Source organism: Sarcophilus harrisii, chromosome 4 (genome assembly GCF_902635505.1).
Source record: "Sarcophilus harrisii chromosome 4, mSarHar1.11, whole genome shotgun sequence".
Taxonomy (NCBI): Eukaryota; Metazoa; Chordata; class Mammalia; order Dasyuromorphia; family Dasyuridae; genus Sarcophilus; species Sarcophilus harrisii.
Window position 1 is genome coordinate 401,115,500 of NC_045429.1, and position 20,703 is coordinate 401,136,202.

At 32.7% G+C, this 20,703-nt stretch overlaps 1 protein-coding gene across 16 annotated transcripts in view; it reads left to right on the top strand.

Moving 5' to 3' along the window:
- The window catches only part of CDC14A (cell division cycle 14A), a 284,358-nt gene that overhangs the window by 128,409 nt on the left and 135,246 nt on the right, over positions 1-20,703 (top strand). For all 16 annotated transcript variants that reach the window (XR_004233993.1, XR_004233992.1, XM_031967153.1 and 13 more), the window contains 2 exons: positions 4,794-4,856; positions 8,589-8,676. Coding sequence is in view for 14 of the 16 variants with exons in the window: in XM_031967153.1 (XP_031823013.1) it covers positions 4,794-4,856; positions 8,589-8,676 (151 nt within the window). In the remaining 2 variants the exon portion in view is untranslated. The remainder of the gene's footprint in view (positions 1-4,793; positions 4,857-8,588; positions 8,677-20,703) is intronic.

Below are 20,703 nucleotides of genomic sequence, written 5' to 3' on the forward strand. Positions count from 1 at the left end.
TCCCTTTTCCAAACCTGTGCCAGTTTAAGACTCTAATCATGCTAATTGCCCAATTCAGATCATTCATTTTTAGATACCTTTGAAACAAAAAGTTGTTTGTTTTTCCTATCTCTTTCTAAAATTTAACTATTGTTCAAATTATTTTTGTTCTACTTAAAAAAAAAAACACACATTCCAACCCTGGTTGATCCTATTTTGCCTTTTGGAATATCTGTTCCTATTCTTAACAAACTTTTTTTTCATCTTGAATATTTTCTTCACATTTTCCTTTCTCTTTCTTGATTGGAGTTATCTTGGTTTTTTTGTTGAAGACATCATCTTTGAAACTCTCTTTATTGGATTACTCCTTCACCTTCCCCAAATCCCCATTTTCATACCAACAGACAGAAGAGAAAGAGTTGGTATATTTTTCACTGCTGCTTTCAGGTGAATCCTTTCTTCTGTTATCTCTTAATACCCTTTAGTAACCTTTTCTCCTTTGAAATTCTTGAATTCTATTTATATCACTTTCTTCTTGTATGTAAAAATTTACATGTATGTATGTAAGAATGAAAACCAAATTTCAGACATTCCCAGCTTTTTCAGTGAGTGTAGTCTTTTTTTTTTTTTTTTTAAACCATCCTCTCTTCTGTTACCCTTAAGGATCTCTCTATTCATGTTGAATACTTCTTCAAGCAATTTAATTTAAGCAGTTATTAAGTGTCTACTATGTAACAGACCCTGGGGATTCAAGTATATCAATAACATATGTAGCACAATCTTTCAACTTTTTGAAATTCAGTGACATGCTTTCCCCATCACATTTCATAATTGTATCTTCACCCTAACCATTTCTAGGAACTATACCATTTCCAAATACCATTCCAATTGAAATTCTACACTCTTGGGACAAGTTCTCACTTATTTAACTTCTTCACTTATAATCTTTGTCTTTCCTAAACATAATCTCTCTTCTGAAAGCTTAGCCTTTCAGTTAGTAATACTTGAGTTTGTCTCATTTCTGATACACACCCCTGCCTGACCCTGCATAAGTCATTTTAATCTTTTTGTACAGCAGACAACTAAGATTTGAAGCTTCTGAGCAGATGATGAATTGCTTTAGAAGAGGGAACTCTTTTATGGCTGACCCATACACACATACATACACATATATGCACATATACATATATACATAAAAACATATGATTTGATTATGCCAGCATAAAGTACATCCTTCTATCTGTCTGTCTGTCTATCTATGTATCTATCTATCTACCTATCAATCTATCTACCTATACATTTATATCTAAGAGAGGCATAAATTCTGTTTGTATGTGTATAATTTGCATTAGGTGACTCTGGACAAATCACTTAAAAACCTTGTTGCTCTTGGCAACTCTAAGAACCCCAAGTTGTTGAGGATATACTAACCCATGTTGGTAGAGATAGTTTCCTCAACTGGGAATTTCCTATACTAGAATTTATAGATCATTCAATAAGCATTCATCAAGCACTTACTATATGCCACATACCACATTAAGAACATGGGATGCACATATAAGAAGAACAACAAAACAGTAATACCAATCTGTTGGATTCTCAAGGCATCTAGATGGTGCAGTGGAGAGAGAGTAGTGGTATTGGAGTCAGGAAGACCTGATTTCTAATTTAGCCTTACACTCTCTGTGACCTTGGAAAAGTCACTGAACCATTATCTGCCTGTAATTTACTAGTACATAAAATACATAATACATAATAAACTCATCGTTTCCTAGTACATAAAATATATAATACATAAAATAGGTATAATAGTAGTATTTGGTGTGATAATAAATTTTAAAATTTTATAAAAATGCTTTGTAAATCTTAAAGTGCTATATAAATGTTAAGCATTTGTTATTATTCTAATGGGGGAGACAATATAGAAATAATTAGGTCCATACAGGATATCTAGGGGGGTAATTTGAAAGGAGAGGCATTAGCCATGGGGTTAGGGAAAGTGCGGGGGAGTAGGAATGAACCTGACAAAGGTGGTTTTTGAGCTGAGTCTTCATAGAAATGAGAGAAACTTAGAAGAAAAGGACAGAGTGTTCCAGGCTTTTGGGGGGAACATCCAGTCCAGAGGTTTAGAGACAAGAGATGGAAATCTAGGGCTCAGGAATTGCAAGGAGGCTATGGAACTGGACTGGAGAGAGTACATGTGGGAAGGGCTCAGGTTATAAAGAACTTTAAATGCTAAACAGGGTTTTATATTTAATTCTTGAGAAAACATGAGCCAGTGGATTCCCAGTCCCTATGTCTAAAACACAAACATGTGACATACAGTATAATCATTTAGCAAAGTATACTACTCAGAGTAAAGTTTAATAAATATTAAATTGAACAATCAATCTTGGTTTTAATTTCTCCCCTGTTTTCTTTCTTGTTTCTTTGATCTTTTTTTCCATATTATTTTCTGAATTAGCTGTCCAGAAATTCTCTAGAATTTTCTATACCTGTAGCTCTGGATGAGTTCCTTAGCTTCCTTAGGCTTCAGTTTTCTCATCTGTCAAATGAGAAAGGTGGACTCTGGCTTTTGGAATCCTTCAATTCTAGATCTAGTTTCTTAGCTTCTTATGACACTTTGCTCTGTTTCTTCTCCTTAGGAAAAAGTGACTTTTAAAAAACTTCTATTCAGTTAATATGTTTGCATTTGGAAAATTCCTAACCATGCAATAAATATTAATAAATAATTTCCTTTGTTGCTAAGAGCAAAGTCAAGGCACACATTTAAATAAAGCCTGATATTTTTGATTTGATCAGTGATTTTACTGATATGAAAGTCTTCCTTTTTAGGAGATCCCTTCACTGATGAGGATCTGCACTTTGTCCTCTAGGCATGTCCTGTAGGCATGCATGCAGCTTTAGGAATTTTCTTGTGGTTACAGAGCTTTTACACAGCCCTGGGCAAAAAAAAAAAAAGACCCGAATTTAGGTCTTCCCTACTCCAGGGCTGGATCTTTTCTACAGGCTAATAATCCTCATCCAAATCCTGAGATAGCTCTTGTAAGCATTTTTTCCCCTTAATTTCTTATTCATTTATTAAAATACATACATACACATACTCCTCAAGGAACCCAACTAAGGGTCTTTAGATAGAATTATAAGAGTACTTCAATTTAATATTTTCTGAGTATAGTGTTTAGAAAAAAAAAAAAAACCCAATGAAGTTCAGCACCCCAGATGTGAACAGGACACATAATTCAGAATGAATTCACCCTGAAATGTTTCTGTTTGTTGATATAGTAACAGTAACCTGATCCAGGCATTTGTTACATTAGTTACCTTTCAAAATAAAGCTATAGCGTCCTTCGTAGGGTGTCTTTAGAAACTATGTGTATTTTCAAAGTTAATATAAACATCAAATTGAGAGGTTAGAAGAATTGAGATTAGATGGTCAGTAGCCTTTTAGCAATAGAAGTGCAACATTAAGCACCATTTCCTCCTCTGTTTACAAAACAGTAAGAAAGCTCCTTAAAACATGTGTGTATACATAAGCATATAAATGTAAATGATACATACATGTACTTGTGTATATCACAGTGCTCAAATTATGTAGCATAATTTTCTGAATTTGATTCCTTTAAACATTTACATTGCGATGTACTAGAAATACAGGTGAAATTATTTTCAGAACACCTGTGATTTGAGGCCCCAATTGACTCTGCCACTTATTAATAAATAACCTGTGTGACCTTGCTTAACCCCTAGGATTCATCTTTCTCATCTGTAAAATTAAGGATTTGTATTGTCTCTTTCTAATCTGAATCTCTGATTCTAAGTTGTTAATATGTTTTTTATTTTAAATGAAAAGAGAAAAGAAAAGAGAAAAGTTGATTTGTGTTGATATTTTCCCCTTCAGTAATTTCTTTGGCATGGTGCATTCAGATGAACTTGGTTGTTTTTGTTTAAATGTGAGAGGATTAAAATAACTTCACTCATGTTTATTTTTTTTAGAGTGATTGGTAAGTAGGTATTGAACTTGGTCATTTTCCATCCTCTCTCCTCATTTTTCATAGCTTTAGGATATAATTTCATTTCTCTCACTTTATTTTTCTTTTCAGGTGCCTGCTATGTGTTTTTCCTTTGAAATTAACATTGCTTTCTTTATACATAGAATATATTTTTTGTCCTCCCATGAAATGAGTTTTAAGTTTCCAAAAAGTTGACAGTACCAAGTTAATACAGTTAGGTTTTTTTTTTTTTTTTTTTTTTGGGTAACATTTTCTAAATGGAAAGAATTTTCCTTAACAAATCCTTCCTTTTTCATGCTATCAAAAACTTACTGCTAAGAGATAATAAGAGATAACTTCTCCCATCGTGTTGTTATAGAAACAGTATGAAGCACCATTTATGAGAAATCCATTCCCTGCCTGTCATCAAAACTAAAAAATTTTTCCAAGCATCAATTTGTTTTTTTTTTTTTTTCAGGATTTAAACTCCAGTATAGATAATGTATGAAATAATAATGTATATTCTTTCTGTGATTTAAGCATATAGTGGTATATGTTGAAGTTTGAAAGACTAGTTATTCATGAGCACAAGCTATATGTGAACATGACCTTTGAATGGTTTTTGTGGGAGTATCTTAAATATCAAAACCAGGAGGTTAATTTCTAGATCTAAATTCAATATCAAAGACTTTTAAGCACTTTCTTACTAAATTAGGTTCATTGAAGTGACGATGGAGCTTGAGGTGAAGGAAAATAATTCTGGATGTTGTTAATTATTAATCTTAATACTAGAGAAAGACTAATTTTATTTTTGTTTTTCAGGGATTGCAGCATGGATTTTTTGACTTTGAATCCTTTGATGTGGAAGAATATGAACATTATGAGGTTTGTAAATTTGTAACATTTCACATATAAGTTTAGTTGCTTTATTAAAATAAAATACATTTTTAGTGGAATGAAGGGAACTTTTAGCAGATGTAAAATAGGTCCTTTTGTCACTCCTTTATTTCTCTTTTATATACTGTCTTCTGGTGTGATTTACAAGACATGGGGAGAGGGGACACACTCACTTTTATTTATGTTGTTGAAAAGCATATTTGTATAGTTTATTCCCAGTAATAAGTTTGTTTTGAAAATTGCTCATTTCACTTTTTGATTATGTTAAGCAATTTGGTCTAGGAGGATTGTCAGATGTAGTGGGAGCATATTGGAAGTTATATATCTTGTGTAAGTTGAAATCATAGAATGTCTATTGGTAAAACAGTGGTGAAATTATTTGGATTATTTAAAAGCCAGTAATTTACCTTTTTTTTCCCTTTCTTTTTCTCTTTATGTTTTCATTCCAATTGATATGGTGTTTTTTAAAATCTAAACTTTAGTTCAGATTCTTATAGAATTATTAAAAAAAAAAATCCTTTAAAAGTCATCCAGTTCAACATTCATTATAATGTAAGCTTTCTTACAGGCATGGTTTTCAATTTTGACGTATACTCCCTCAGTCTAGCACACATTGCCTTGTACATAGAAGGTGCTTAATTAATATTTCTTAAATTAAATCTTTTACTCCCCCACCTTACAGATAAGACCTAGATATAGCAAACTCATGGTTATGGAGTCAGTTGGTATACACTTACCTTGGGAATTTTTTTCCTTGACACTTTGAAAAACTGGTAGAAACTGGGTATACATATTTTTATATGTGTGTGTACATGTATGCATATACCCATAACACATATATATGTAGGAAAAGGCTTTCAAAAATAAAATCATATTGTAGGAAGTAGTAGAACTTTTAGAAGATTATTGTGAGAGAGACAAAAATCTTCTTTTCCTAGATCTTTAAGTTTGTATTTTCTTAATAGGTGCATAACTTGTAATATTTAAGTGTGTTTACAGTGTTCTTTAGAATAAGCCTATTGAACCTCTTATAAAAATTAAGAAAAAACACCACTATTCTAAAAGTGTGCTGTGAAATCAAGACTTTGGTTTCTTGGCCATGCTATAGGCAAGGTTTATCCTTTTGAAACAAAAATGGCATATAGATATGATTTTATGTTACAAAAGGATTCCATCACTTTATGTGAAAATTTATAATATAATTTTAAATAGTGACTTTCCATATTGCCTTTTAAACTATCGTGGCCACAGAATTCAATTCATACTTAAATCAAATATTTTCCAATGATTTTGTGCTTCTAAATCTGTGATCTCATGGTGCTGTGAACTTTCTAGATCACATTTGGTGTAGTAGACAAGTTCCAACTGTAGTTTAAAAATACTAAAAAACTGTAGTTTAAAAAAAAATAAGGCACAATTATATTAGTTACATGTAATTGGGGAAAGAGTATGTATTACTACTGAGAGTACAGTTATACTTCACTTTATAGAATAAGTGATTTTGTGAAACTTGTGTAAAACTTGTTTTAAATTCAATAGTTAGGGAATTTAAAAAAATAGATTGTAGTAAATACTTTTAGAAAATGAAGAATTATATTTAAGAAATTATAATTATGTATTATAGACCCTAATTTGTCATGCTTATGAATCAGAGTTTTAGATATTGAGTTTTCTTAAAGGAAAGCATATCAATAATCATGTGACATTATTATGTATTGATTATATGCTTTCAATGTGAGCATGTTAAATTTTTTTCCTTTTTAGTTTATGAGAATTCAAAAATATAAAGCCATGTCACAGTTGGAAAAGAGATTCTAGTGATGCTATGCCCCATAGATTTAGATTTAGAGTTGTATGGGACTTTGAATGTTCAAACTTGTTTATTTTATATAAGGTAGAGGAAATGAACTGAACAGATAGCAAAGGCTGCATTTGAACCCAGTTCCCCCTGGGTTTTCCTTCATACTACATGAGATGGCACTTGGTCCCACATTGATCCAAACTAATTGACTTTGTGTCATTTTATTGATGATTGACAATTGTTTCATTTACCAGAGAATAACAAAGTAAAAGATTCAAGCCTGAGTGTATGAATTATTCATCTTTTGATCTCAATGTTGTGTACACTTAGTCTTCTTAGGATTTTGTTCTCATGTCATGATCATGAAACTTTTGAAATTTTTAGGTGATGAAACTGTGACCCTGAAAATTTATAACTAAATTGAATAATTTGAACTATAGGTATAGATTCTGATGTTAATCATTTTTTCCCAGAAAAAATTCTCTCCCCAAATATTAATTTTCTTTGTTTATTCTATCAAATTCCTTCAAGTTGCTAAAATTAGTACAATATAAGTACTATATTCTTATTTAGATCATTTATTTTTATTTTAATGAGTCAATGCACATCTTGCTGAACCTGTATTCTTTTTGTATATGGTGGTAATATTAAGTTGATGAGTTATATAATGAAAATATACAGATTTATAGATATATACTGATATGCATATAGTAACTATATTTAATAGGTATGCAGAAAGCTTGAACAAAAAATCAGTTATCCATGATCCATTGAAGTTTTGTTCCTTTTTTTGTGGCAGTAGTATTATGTATAATTTTTAATTTTAGCATACATAGAGTGGTACATAACTATAAATTCCAACTTGCTTTTACCATTTTCCATTGCAGTTGTGAGTTAGAAATGGAAAGTACAATGTCATTTAATGTGTAACCCAAGCCTGTGAGATTTAATTCGTTAGTAGTAATCACAACTTTAATCTTTTAAAAATGTTATTTAGGGTGTAGGTATCTTTAACATACAAAGTAATAAATTGTAGACAGATTATTTGTATAAACTATCCTCAAAGACCCATCTTTAAAGTGAAATGTGATCAGCCAATTTTTGGCTATTTAGAGATGGTGACAAAGACAGTATTGACAATTAAAATAAACATATAATTCTCTCAGAATCTTTCTGACATTAATTTTAAAAAGAAATCTGTTCCCATAACTTATAATTAGTAATTTGCTATGTGGAATCTTGAATAAATCATATAGTCTTGTCTTATTATCAGTGTCCTCATCTCTTAAGAGACCTGGAATAAGTGCTTTAACATTTTATGATTTTAGAATTTTTCTTTTATCCTGGCACCCTCTAGTGGCTTGACTTGTTAATGGATAGGAAAAAAGAGGAGTAAAGAGCTGGGTAATTTCCAATCTAAGTAATCTATGCAGAATAAAGAAATGTTAGATTTATATCTACTTTTGGTCTGACTTAAAAAAAATAAACAACAAAGCTAGGATATAGTGTTATGTTTCTTTTTATTTGTTTGTGTATTATCTATACCTCTCCAAATCTTTAAAATTCAGGAGAGATGCTCTTTAATTAATGATTGAAAATCTTTATGAGTTTTTAGGGGGCTTTATTTTTGTTTGTAGGGGTGGAGAGAACAGAACCTTTGAGTTAAAATATTTGTTTTGAAATCTTATGAACTTCTTTTACTTGTAGAAACAATTGTAAAGCATGTTGCTAAGCAAATGGACTATGGTAGCAAGTATATTTTAAAAGTTAGTATAATTTTAATTTTATATGACAATATAGTTTATCAACTCTATAAATAGAATAAACTCAAAAGCAATTTTATTCACTAATGATTTTCTCCATTGCTGTTCAAGTGTTGTTCAATGATTTTCTTTCTTTTTCTTTTGAAATTCTCACAGCGAGTTGAAAATGGTGACTTCAATTGGATTGTTCCAGGAAAATTTTTAGCATTTAGTGGACCTCATCCCAAAAGCAAAATTGAAAATGGTATGTTTTCCTATGTTTTTTAAAGTTAGTTTCTCTTGAATATTTCTAATTTTCTTTGGGTATATCTTTAACTTTTTTTGTGCCTCAGATCACACTTATGATCTGATCCTGTTTATAATTATAAGTTTCAAGATCTCATATTATTAAGCAACCCCTGACTAAGATGTCTTAAACATTTTAATTATGCTAGTACTAATAGGTGGGACTTTTATAAACATGTTTTCAAGTGATAAATTCATTAAGTCTTAAGATTTTTAGCTGATCATGGGTCTTTAATTTTTCACAAAAGAAGTGCTATTTGCCCAGATGCAAAGAAAGTTATAAAAGATACCAATAAGTTTTTACATTAGGGTTTAGTTTTATAGATTTAGCATTGAGTTTTGAGCATTTGTCTCCAAATTCATTTTATTAGTAGCTGCCAATAAATTGTGATTTGTTTCAATTTCTGTTAATTTTTTCAAATCATTTTACACCTGAAAATTCATCATATGACTGTGACTCACTGATTTTTGTCGTTTAAAATACTAATAGTAAATTTGAAAAGAGCTTTAAGCTAACCAATAGGAGTCCTTATTGAAAGAACAAGACATTAGAGATTCTTCCTTATAAATTTGCTAATAAATGGATTTTTTTTTGGTATGTGCTAGACATTAATTCCAGTTCCAGTTAATTAAGCCTTAAGCAGTCTCAAGGAGATGCTTTTAGAGAGGTGATCTTTTAGGACAAGTCTCATCAGACATGTCTTATGCTTTTTTAAACAGAATTATCTGTCTTGTTTTCAGAAAATTTTTTCAAATATATAATTTTAATTTTGGCTACTTTTAGTTTTTCATGAATTTGATGAAGATCCCTCTCTTTCTCTCAAAATTCACTTAAAAGTCAAGTCTAGTCATTAAGCTTTTACAAATTATCTGTTATATGCCAGACACTGTGCTAAATAAACACAGGGAAATAAAATGTTTGTTGGTATTTGGTACAGGAAAAGCCGCTTTTTTTTTTTTTTTTTTTTTTTTTGGTGTTTGTGGGTTAAAAATTCTATATGAGGTAGTGTAACATGGTGGGGGAAAAATACTACCACATTTTAAGACTTATCAGGATTTTTGCATTTTAATCCCATCTCTCTACTTCATAGCCAGGTAACTGGACAAATCTTTTAACTTCTTTGAGCCTCATTTTATCTGTTAAATGTGATAATGATAAATCCATTTTGTGAGGTTGCTTCAGTTTTTAAATTGTGAAAGGATAAGCAAATGTAAAGTATTATTATTATTATTCAGTTTTCCCTTTGTAACTGCAGAGATTATTTTGATCCCTGAAATCACAACTCACAGATATTTTTTATCGCATACTTTAGAATTCTTAAAATGCTGTGTTAGGCTCTTCTCACAGCACCTAAAATTAATAATTAAAATTTTTATTTAAATATATTCACATTTCTAGTTGCAGAAGGAAAATATTTCAGAGAAGAATTTCCATAATGTCAAACATAAAATGGATCTAGTCATTTTCTGTAACTGACATATAGCCATATACTTCATTGATATATTTACATGTATAAATTACACATATTAATTATTAATCAGAAAATTCTTATTTGAATTTTTCATAGTTTCATATTCTTCGAATATATAACAAGGAACAGAATTCAGAAAAGTCCTTTTAGAATGAACCTATTTTCACATGTCTTGCTCATAGATCAGTACTTCTGGAATTCATCACTATAGGCACCTTTTTGAAATTCATTTATAGAATATGTTCTATTTTATGAGTATTGCTTTCTATGTTTTTGTTTTTAAAAAGCTATGTAGTTAGTAGATATTTAATTATAAATTAAAACTGAAATTATTAGGATAGCGAAGTGGAAAATTTTTAGAAACCTTATAATCACTTGATAACATTATCATGGAGTTACAAAACTAGGTTTAAATTAGGTTAAACCTTTTCCAGTTCTGGAACTGTACTTCTCAGCAGCTTGTGTCTAATTCTTTATTATATATTAAATCTAATCTTATTATTTCTCATTCTCTAAACTTTAGAGGATAACTTTTCATTTGCACTAATTTTAAAAGATGCATAAAGGTGATAAAGACTAAAAACTAAGTAAGGTTACATTGTTAATATGCCCTCATATCAACACTAGATTTAGGACTGACGCTGAGTCTGGGAATCATCATTTTTGATATAATAGAGGGATTTCCTCACCAAGAGTTATCTATACAAATAAAATGAAGGTTGGGTCAGTATTATTTTTCCTTTTCCTTTTTATCTATCCACATTGGATGCCATTATCCACTCCTGGTGTACTTCACAGAAATATGGCACTACAAAGGAGGGAGGAGAGGAAAAATTGCTGGAACTGGAGTCTGGAAAGTTCACTTTCACTTTTAACTTGGACACTGACTAGATATGTATTTATGGGCAAATCACGAACACATCTCAGGTCATCCTCAGAACTTTATAAAATTCAAATAATAATAGATTGCAAACTCCCCCAAACCCTCATCCTGTACTCTCCAAGGCAGGGATCGCCTCTTTGTATCTACCTAGTACACCTACCAGTGTGTTTGGCACATAGTTGGGTTATTAAATTAACTTGCTATAGGTACTTCTTAAGATTGTTGTGAGGAAAATAATGTGTAAACTTTGAAATGTGCTTTGTAAATGTCTTAATTCTGGTTGGGTGTCTGAGAATCAGAAAGGGATGAGGTTACTTAGTGGGGAAAGTTGGTAAATCTTAGGAATACAGAAAAGAAATTCTCTGATTCTTTTTTAGGTTATACTCCAGACATTCTCTATCATTCTGAAGCTTCACCAAGCCCCAGCTCTTTAACCTGGTCACTTTAACCCTTGTTATTCACACATTGGAAGCTCTCTCTCTACCACCTCCCAGAGGTCTTATTTAGGAAAGCTGCCCCCATCCAATTATGTCTCATTTCTCTTCGGTCTGCACTCTGCACTCTGGACTTTTTCTATCATATCTTACAGTACCTTACTCTCTCTCTCTCTCCTCTCATTTACTTTCAGTCCCCTTACCTTTTCATCTTCCTGTTAAGTGTTATCTTTCAACCTTAGAATATAATCTCCATGATGGCAAATATTCTCTACTTATCTTTGTATTCCCAGTGCTTAGCATAAAATTCTACAGATGTTGTTATATATTCTCTACTTTTGTTTGTATTCCCAGTGCTTAGCATAATGTTCTGTGGATGTTATTTTTAATTCCTAAATTTATAACAAAGTAAGTAGGCATCTACTTTTTGGGAAAGTGCAGTATGGAATTCCATTGGGTGTCACTGTGGACATATGAAGGAATTTTATGAAATACAGAGATACCAAGGAAGAGGATAAATTGTCAGTGAACTACAATTACAAATGGATTTTTGTAACCCATTTGTAACCCACAGTTCTTTTAAAATTAGATTTTTGCCATCATGTATATGTGAAACATTTATGTGTGCTATTACATTTTATATGTATGTAAATAGGTATTATCCAAAGGTATATCTTGGAGAACTAATCTGTGCTCTATAGCAGTGATATCACATAAATAGAAATGTGGGGAGGGGAGAAAGAGAATCACTAATCCATATATAAATTTGCTCCTTTTTTTTCTACTTCTCTTTGGAACCCTGCTGGCTGCATATTAACTTAGTTTTAAAATGTAATGTAATCTAGTTTTCTTTTGTGTGTGTGTATATGTGTGTGTGTATGTGTGTGTGTGTGTCTGTGTTTAAGTATTTCCAAGTTAAATTTAATCTGGATTGGGTTGCTGCCCCTTTGGAGTGTTGGGGACTGTTTGATACCTCTTTTTTATAGTAAAGTAGCATGAACAAACTTCAGTTCCTTTTAAGTTTTGTCAAATTCCACAAACAATACCTCATGTAACTTCTCCCAGTTTATGGGGAAATCATCTTTCTTAGAGTAATATTGCCTTGGGGAGAAGGGAGAAAGATTAATATTTCATTTGGAAGTCTTCCTCCCCTCCTCTCCCAGTTTCTTGGCACCAATCTATGTATCACAGGAACTACTTTGTCACTTTTTTTTTTTAAATAAAAGAGAAGGGAATTCTAAGAAAGAAAATCACATTTATTTTTCCCGGTAGGTACCACCCACTCTACCACCACACTCCCTTAATTTAGGGAAGAGAAAGCTTCTGAGAAAACTTTGTTTTCAGGATGTCTTCCCTTCCTAGAATGTTATCTCTTGCTTGAACCTCTGGCCTTCGGGGTGATGTCCTTGACTTGAATCTCTTACTTCAATCCATCCTCCCCTCAGCGTGGAGTAGTAACTCCACTCATTCCCACAGTAATGTCATTTTGATCCTCTTTGAAAATGGACAACCACCAACCATATGACTATCCCAACCCATTCTTTGTTTCTGAATTACTCTGGTTTCCTTTAGGACTCAATTCACATCCCACTTTCGGCTGGATTCCTTCCCTAAGCTTTCCTATTCACCAGTGACTTCTCTGCTGAGGTTATCTTATATTTAAATTGTATGTGTTTTATATGCTCCTAGTTATTTGCATGCCTTCCACATTTGAATGTTTTAGAACAGTATTTTGTTCCTTTTTTGATATTCTTGTTTAGCACAATGCCTGACTCTTTACAGAAGCTTGTTGACTAATCAACTGCTTGAATATTCCTCAACCATCATGGGAGGATAGTGATGGATTCTGACTGTTTCTTTCTATGTAGGAAGAAAAAGGGTCAGCCCCAAAACCTCTTCCTATTTTCTTTCTTCCTTCTCGGGGCCTTTAAAATCTCAATTATAGAGTAGTGCCCTATTTGTTCTTTAAAAAAAAAAAAAGACAAGGAGAGAATTGCTTCTCTTTACCATTTAGAAATCTTGTCTCTTTCTGTGGTTGGTGGGTTATGGAAAAGTGACTTTGTAAGTGAAGTTAAAGGCTAGACTTGATTCCTCTTTTCTGGGTCATGATAACTCTCACTGTGCCCCAATTAATTAGTTATACCACAACTGAATGGAATTTGGCAATGGGAAGGGGAAAAGGGATGAATTCACGTTTGATATATACAATATATCAATATAAATAAAAATATATGCAATATAAATATTGTTTACATTTATTTTTAGCAAGGTTTGAAATGTGATAGGTTTTTAAATTTAAATTAAAAAAATTAAAAACAAAATAGATAGTGGTGGTAATTTATATAGTGTCTGATTAACAGAGGCACAGAAATTCTTTATTTTAGGAGGGGACAGGATGGCACAATTTGGCACAATATGGCACAAATTAATGGATTGTTTGGGGCAAGTAATAATGCTTTATGGCTCTATTGATAAGAGGCTTTTAGCTGCTAACAAAACCCTTTCTTCACTACAGACTAAGAGTCTGTAACCTTCTGTGGGAGGTGGAGGCAATGGAAGTGGCCACCTATAGCTGCAACACAGTAGCCTAAGGGTGTGCACATCCAGCCCAGGGATGTGTGGCTTAGCAGCTGCACACACTCAGTTAGCCTTTGGCTGAAGTATGAGTTGCATGCATGAGTGCCATCTGCTGGCAATATGAGATTAGTGCAGGCTGGCAGGATGCAGGTTGAACAACACATTGCAATGTTCCTGCTAGGTGGAAGAGGTGGATGCTTATACTGATTCTTTAAAAAAAATCTCCCATGCCCTAAACCAATAGAAACATCTGCAAACCCATGGAAATGTAACAGAATAGCTTAGGTCATGACAGTTCTAGCTAGGAGATAAACCTGTTTAAATTTGTGAGTTCACAGTATCACAGATTGGATACATGGAAGATACTGTTAGTATCATTTATCAGTCCCTTCCCTTGCTCAAAGACATTCTAGGAGCTAAGTAATAAAAACAATATTTGAATTGTGGCTTTCTATTATATCTAACTCTCTTACCGCTGTCCCTTTCCAACTCTCTTATTATGATTAAAATCTTAACCCATCTGAGAACTCTGAAGTGACTTTTTTTTTTTTTTAAATAGAAGCTAACTTGATAGACTAAAAGACCTACTTGTTTCTCAAAGTTGAGATCTCCTGATTTGTAGATTTCAGTTTGGAAAGGATCTTAGAGATCATTTGGTCTACACATGAGCAAATTGAGTCCTATATATGCACCTAGATCCACTGTTCTTTTCTCTTGCCTAATGCTTCATTTTCTGGAATAATAGCTGGGGAGGGAGGTGTTTAAAGGAAGGTAATTTCATGATTCATGACTTATTTTGTTTTTAAATAAAGGATCTTCATTTCTTGTGCGTTCATTTCCAGTGCATTCATTAATTCTCAATAGAGAATATTTGAAAACATGTATAATGAGAAACATCTGTGGTATAATGGATAGAAAAGTGGCTTTTGTAGCAAGGAAGACCTAAATTCAAATTATGTTTCTAACATATATGACTCTGGGACCCCAGGCAAATCATTTAACTTCTCAACATCCCAGCCAATTTCAATTCCAAGACAATAGATTGATTGTGGAAAAGGTATTTATCTGCATCAGGGAATGGAGTTTCCTCACTGGGAACTCCATATAGGGCTTAAACCACAGATCTAGTCTTCTTCCCTTTTCTACCCTCCTCCACAAAGAAATCTAGATATCTCTGTAATATAACACGTTTAGCAGTATTCCTGTTCATTTTTCAAAACTCAGTTGTTTCATACTTTTGTAATTAGTCACTTAATTGAAAAATCTAGGAAATTTAAGATTCCACTGGATTTATTGTTTGTTGATAGTAAAAATTCATTTGATTCAGTAAAACAAAATGACATCTTTAAGGACTTCTCAAACAAGGCATCTCTCAGGTACATATGAGAATTATATAGGATTCCTTTAAAATCAGAAATAACTTTCACTCTTTTATTATAAGTGTCTGGCAAGACTAAAAGAATCTCCCATGCCCAAAACCAACAGAACCACCTGCAGACTCACAGTAAACTTACTCGGTTATGGAAATGTTACAGGATAGCTTAGGTCATGACAGTTCTAGCTTAGGCGATAAACTTGCTTAAATACATGGGTTCCATGTATCTAATCTACATGGAAGACACTGTAGATATCAGTTCTTTCACTTGCCCAAAGACATTCTAGGATCTAAGTAATAAAGTAGTCCTAAGTAAGTAGTATGTAGTACTAAGTAAAGTAAAAGAAATGTTTGTTTACCATTGCCTTTGAGGTATTCTGGTACAGAGTCCAAACAACAAAGTAATTTCCTGTAGATAATGAATTCATCTAGCTGTTCCTGTGGATGGCTGGATATCCAGTCATTGTCCATTTCAGATTGATGTTCAAGATATTATTGAGTTCTTGTATATCTGTTCTCTCATTGATGTTTGTATTCCCTTTGCCAATGCACAATTTAATTCATTTACCTGCTTTTTCCATCTATTTTCATGGCTTTCCATATATTTACAATTAATAGGTCAGTCTTTACAATACTGGTTCAACCCATTGTGCTAGAGGTGGGTAGGGTTAGGGTAGGATCTTGGTTCTCTTTTGACTTTATATTAGATAAAAGAACATATGGATTATTTCTGTTGTCTCTCATTACTTTTGTGTGACTGGCTATCTTTTTTGCCCCAGTCATTCTTTTCTGATGACAGTCTTTTGCCTCATTCTTCTGAATTATTTTGGTTTTTGTAATGTTTTACAACCTGCTCACACCCAGCATATACTACTGCATTTGTGTAAAATCTTCAATTTCAGTTCTTCAAATTCTGGATTATTAAATGGCTATAAATCACTTGGAGAAAAATGCTAGTAAATGAGGTACCTTTGTTTCAGGAAGAACCTTAGGGCCATTGGAAAAAGAAAGAAACAAACTTCTTACTCTCCCAAAGATGGACCCAGCTCCCTTTCTTTTTTTTGTTAAATTCTGGTCTGAACTCATCATCTATTTTTAATATCTTTTCAAATTATATAACATTGATAGGAAAACTTTGTAGATTGTCCATGCAATTGAAAATCATAATGTGGACAGTGGCTTTCATAATCCAATTGGTTTTCCTTTGTAAGTAGATCAAACTTTTTATAGTAATTATGACTCACATAGAGGAGGTTCTCCAATTTTTAAGGCTTGATGCAGTCAGCATTGTTGTCATCTTCAAACTGAAGTTCTCTTGAAGGATCTCACTATTTATAACTAATCTCTCTTTGACTTGGATCTCCTCTGTGGCAAGTTTATTTCTTTTTTTTTTAATGCTTGTCCCCATGTTAATGATCAGGTTGTTGAAATATTACTGTTGTGTCTTCTAAATATTTTATAATTTTGATACATACATGGAAGACATTTTATTTTAGGAGATGTTATCTTGAAGATCATAAAATCAAAGACATTTTAAAATTCAACAAACATTAAGCATAGAGGATTTTGTGTTTTTAAAATCTTTCACTAAAAAGTAATATGATAAATGTTACCTGGAAATACTGCTTGTGAAATGCCACTCTTTCTCTCTTAATACTTTCATAAAGTATGTCCTTGTTGTTTGCATAAAGTAGTCTCATAAAAATTTACATATATGGGAAAGTAGACATATGGATCGATTGTAGTCCTATTGTTGCTTTAATGCTCTATTGTGTCCTGGGCAAGTCACTTAACCCTATTTGCCTCAGATTGTAAAGTAATCTAGAGAATGAAATGGCAAACTTCTTAATGTCTTTGCCAAGAAAATCCTAAATGGGATCACAAAGAATTAGACATGACTCAAAAATGACTGAACAACAAATTTTGTGCTTAAATATTCTTTGCTTAGTTTAATGAAAAACTTTGCTTAATTGAGGTTCTCATTGAGCTTTGTTTTAAACTAATGTTTTCCATAGCTTCTTGCTGTTTAATGAAGCTATTCTACTTATATTTTTATCATTCCTCTCCATAATATTTTATATATGAGTTTATATTTTAAACCAGTGTTGTCCACGGCTATTGAATTGATCTCGCAAGGAAAGCAAGGTTTTTCCTAAGGTGAAGGTCTTGTTAGTCTCTTTTGACCTCAAAATGACATTTGTTTTACATAGTTAAAAACTCTTTATGAAATTATTGTAATCTTTGTTTAATTCTTTATCTTTTCCTCAATTCATTTTCCTTTGTTTGGCATCAAGACCTTATTTAAGTGTATTAGGATGGAATTATTTTAAGTATGTACTATTCTCATTTCTGTTATTTTATCTTTGTATTAATTTTGATTTTTGTTCTAACTTGTCTGAATATATATAGGCAGCTGGTTTGGGAATGACTTGCCCATGAATAAAAAGTCATTTCCTATATGCTAAAATATAATCAGTTTTATTTTTGTGTGGCATGCTATTTGGTACAAAAGAATTAAAATCACTGTGTTTAGTGCTGCTGTTTTTCTAGAAGAAAATACACATGATATATAGGGGTAAAGCTTCTCTGTAGTCTACTGATTTTGATTTCATAGTCCCTACTAATGAATCATGTTTTTCAAAACTTTTTGCAACTTCACCAATTCCATCTTTTCATTGAAGTCACTGAGTATCAGTATTTATATTGATTTAATTTGAGGGATCTTATTGAGTTCTTCATAGACTTTCTCTACCTCTTCATCCTCTGTAACAGATGTTGATACATAAGCTGCAGTCATTTTCATGGTGGTCTTTTTGCAAATACTTTTCATGAGCACTGCAATAAGAGATGATCAAACGTCCCATGAAATGATGTTTCTTGTTGCCTTTGGATGCCCGATAAAACCACCTCTGCCAACTCCTTAATTTGCCTCTGCAAGGAGAACCTGTGAGTCTTCCTTCCATTTAGCTGCAAATTTACTTTGTCTTCTGGTTTTGTTTATATAAATGTCAAGATTGATTTGACTGAGTTTGTAGGATACTAAGATAACTGGAAGATATGACTGCTAAACTACTGTTTGTGATCACAGAGAATGAAAGTTCCAAATTGCTCCCCCACCTTTTTTTTGAAAGGAAGAAAATAGAATCTGCCAATTGTAGTCCACATTGACCTTGACTAGCAAAAAATTAGATGACATGTTCAAAAGGAGTAGTTTGTGAGCATTTAGAAAAGAAAACAATGATCAGAGAAAGTCAGTATGGCATAGGATTTTGAGACTAATCTTTTCCCTCCCCTCTCCTCTCCTCTCCTCTTCTTTCCTCCCATTTTCTCCCTTATCCTTTCCCCTTCCTTTCCCCCTTCTCCTTTTTCCCCTTCCCCTTTCCTCACCTTTCCCTTCCCCTTTCTTCACCTTTCCCTTCCCCTTTCCTCTTTCCCCTTGCCCTTCCCCTTCCCTTCCCCCATCTTCCCTTTTTCCCCTTTTACTTTTTCCCTTCTCCCTTTCACTTTCCCCTTTACCTTCCTCCTTCACTTTCCCCTTCCCCTTCCTTCTTTCCATATCCCCTTTCTCCTTCCCCTTCTCCTTTTCCCCTTCCCCCTTTCTCCTTCCCCTTCTCCTTTTCCCCTTCCCCCTTTCTCCTTCTCCCTTTCTCCTTCCCCTTTTCCCTTTCTCCTTTTCCCCTTCCCCTTCTCCCTTTCCCCTTTTATTCTGCTTCCCCTTCCCCTGCCTCTTTTCCTTCCCTTTCTCCTTTTCCTTCTCTTTCCCCTTTCCCTTCCCTTTCCTCCAATATAGGGGAATTCTCTAGAGAGAAGATTTTTTTTTTTGTGAACAAGATGAAGTGATGTTGCCATCTAGGTAACATAGTATATAGAACACTGGACTTGAAATCAAAAAGATCTGAGTTCAGATCCAGCCTTAGTGGCTATGAGATTCTGGGCAAGTCACTTAACTTCTGCTTGCCTCATTTTCTGCATCTTAAAAATGTTTTTAATAGCAAGCACTTACTTTATAAAGTGAGATAATATTTATAATGTGTTTTGCAAGCCTTAAAATGCTATTATATAAATTCTATTATTATTTATTATGGTTGTTGCAACAATATGGTTAGATGGATTCAGTCCTTGGTTAGTTAATTCAGTCAATAAGCTTTCAATAAATGCTAGATATTACGCCATTTATTGAAAATACAAAGCAAAATGAAATAATGGTCAGATCTTCAGAGAAATAATAGTTGTAGTTGATCATTACATGTTATTTTGGATTATATTACTTTAAGGTTGGCAGAATGCTTTTTACATACATTATCTTATTTGAGTCTTAACAGACTCTGTGAAAGAGAGACTGTAGGTACTATTGTCCCCATTTTTACAAATGAGGTAATATCTAAGGGCAGTTGTCAACGTTAGATCCAAGTCTTTCATGAGGCTATATTAATCCATTTTCTTTTTACTATATTATTTACTTCTCATTATTAGATTCTGATTTAATAGAGTGTAAAACTTTCTAAGAGAACCTGTCTAAAATATGCAGGTCAGTGTAGAGAATTTCGCTTACTTGAAATTAAATAGGACAGTATAGATATAAAGTTTAGAAAGGAAGGCAATCTTCTTTCTCAGTTCTTGCCACACCATTCAAAAGCATTGTTATACTTTACATATTTGCTTTAACATTTCAGCTAGTTGTAATTTTATTGATGTGGGCCCACTTTCCACCAGCAGAAATGGTCTTGCTATGGTTGAAAAATTCAACCTGTGTTCAATCTGGTAAAGGCCATTTTGAAACTTAGCTAAGCTGGTCCTTGAGTAATACAGATATATTCTTGTCCAATTTGCATAGTCTTTTCTACTTTGAAGAACTAAACATTTATTTAGGGAATGAAAGCTCATTATTGAGATACACAAAGTGTCACATAGCATATCTTTGTGATATGTTTTTATAGTCATTAAAAGACATTGGAATAAGTCTATATTAGAGATTGTATATACACATAAACAGACATTCATTTTCCTATTCCTCATGGAAAATACTTGATAACAAGGTTGAGTTTATCTGATCCCGAAAATTCCAAATGCTATGTATTGTTTAGTAGATCTCAGTAAGTTGAGAAGTTTTAGGAAGAAATGCCATACTGGGTCATACTTATGAGCCATTTATCTTATTCTCCTTTCTTTGATTCTGAAACAGAGACAGTTGTATGTGACCGCCTGTATACCTTTTGTAATGCAGATATTAAAAAGTTTTGATGTG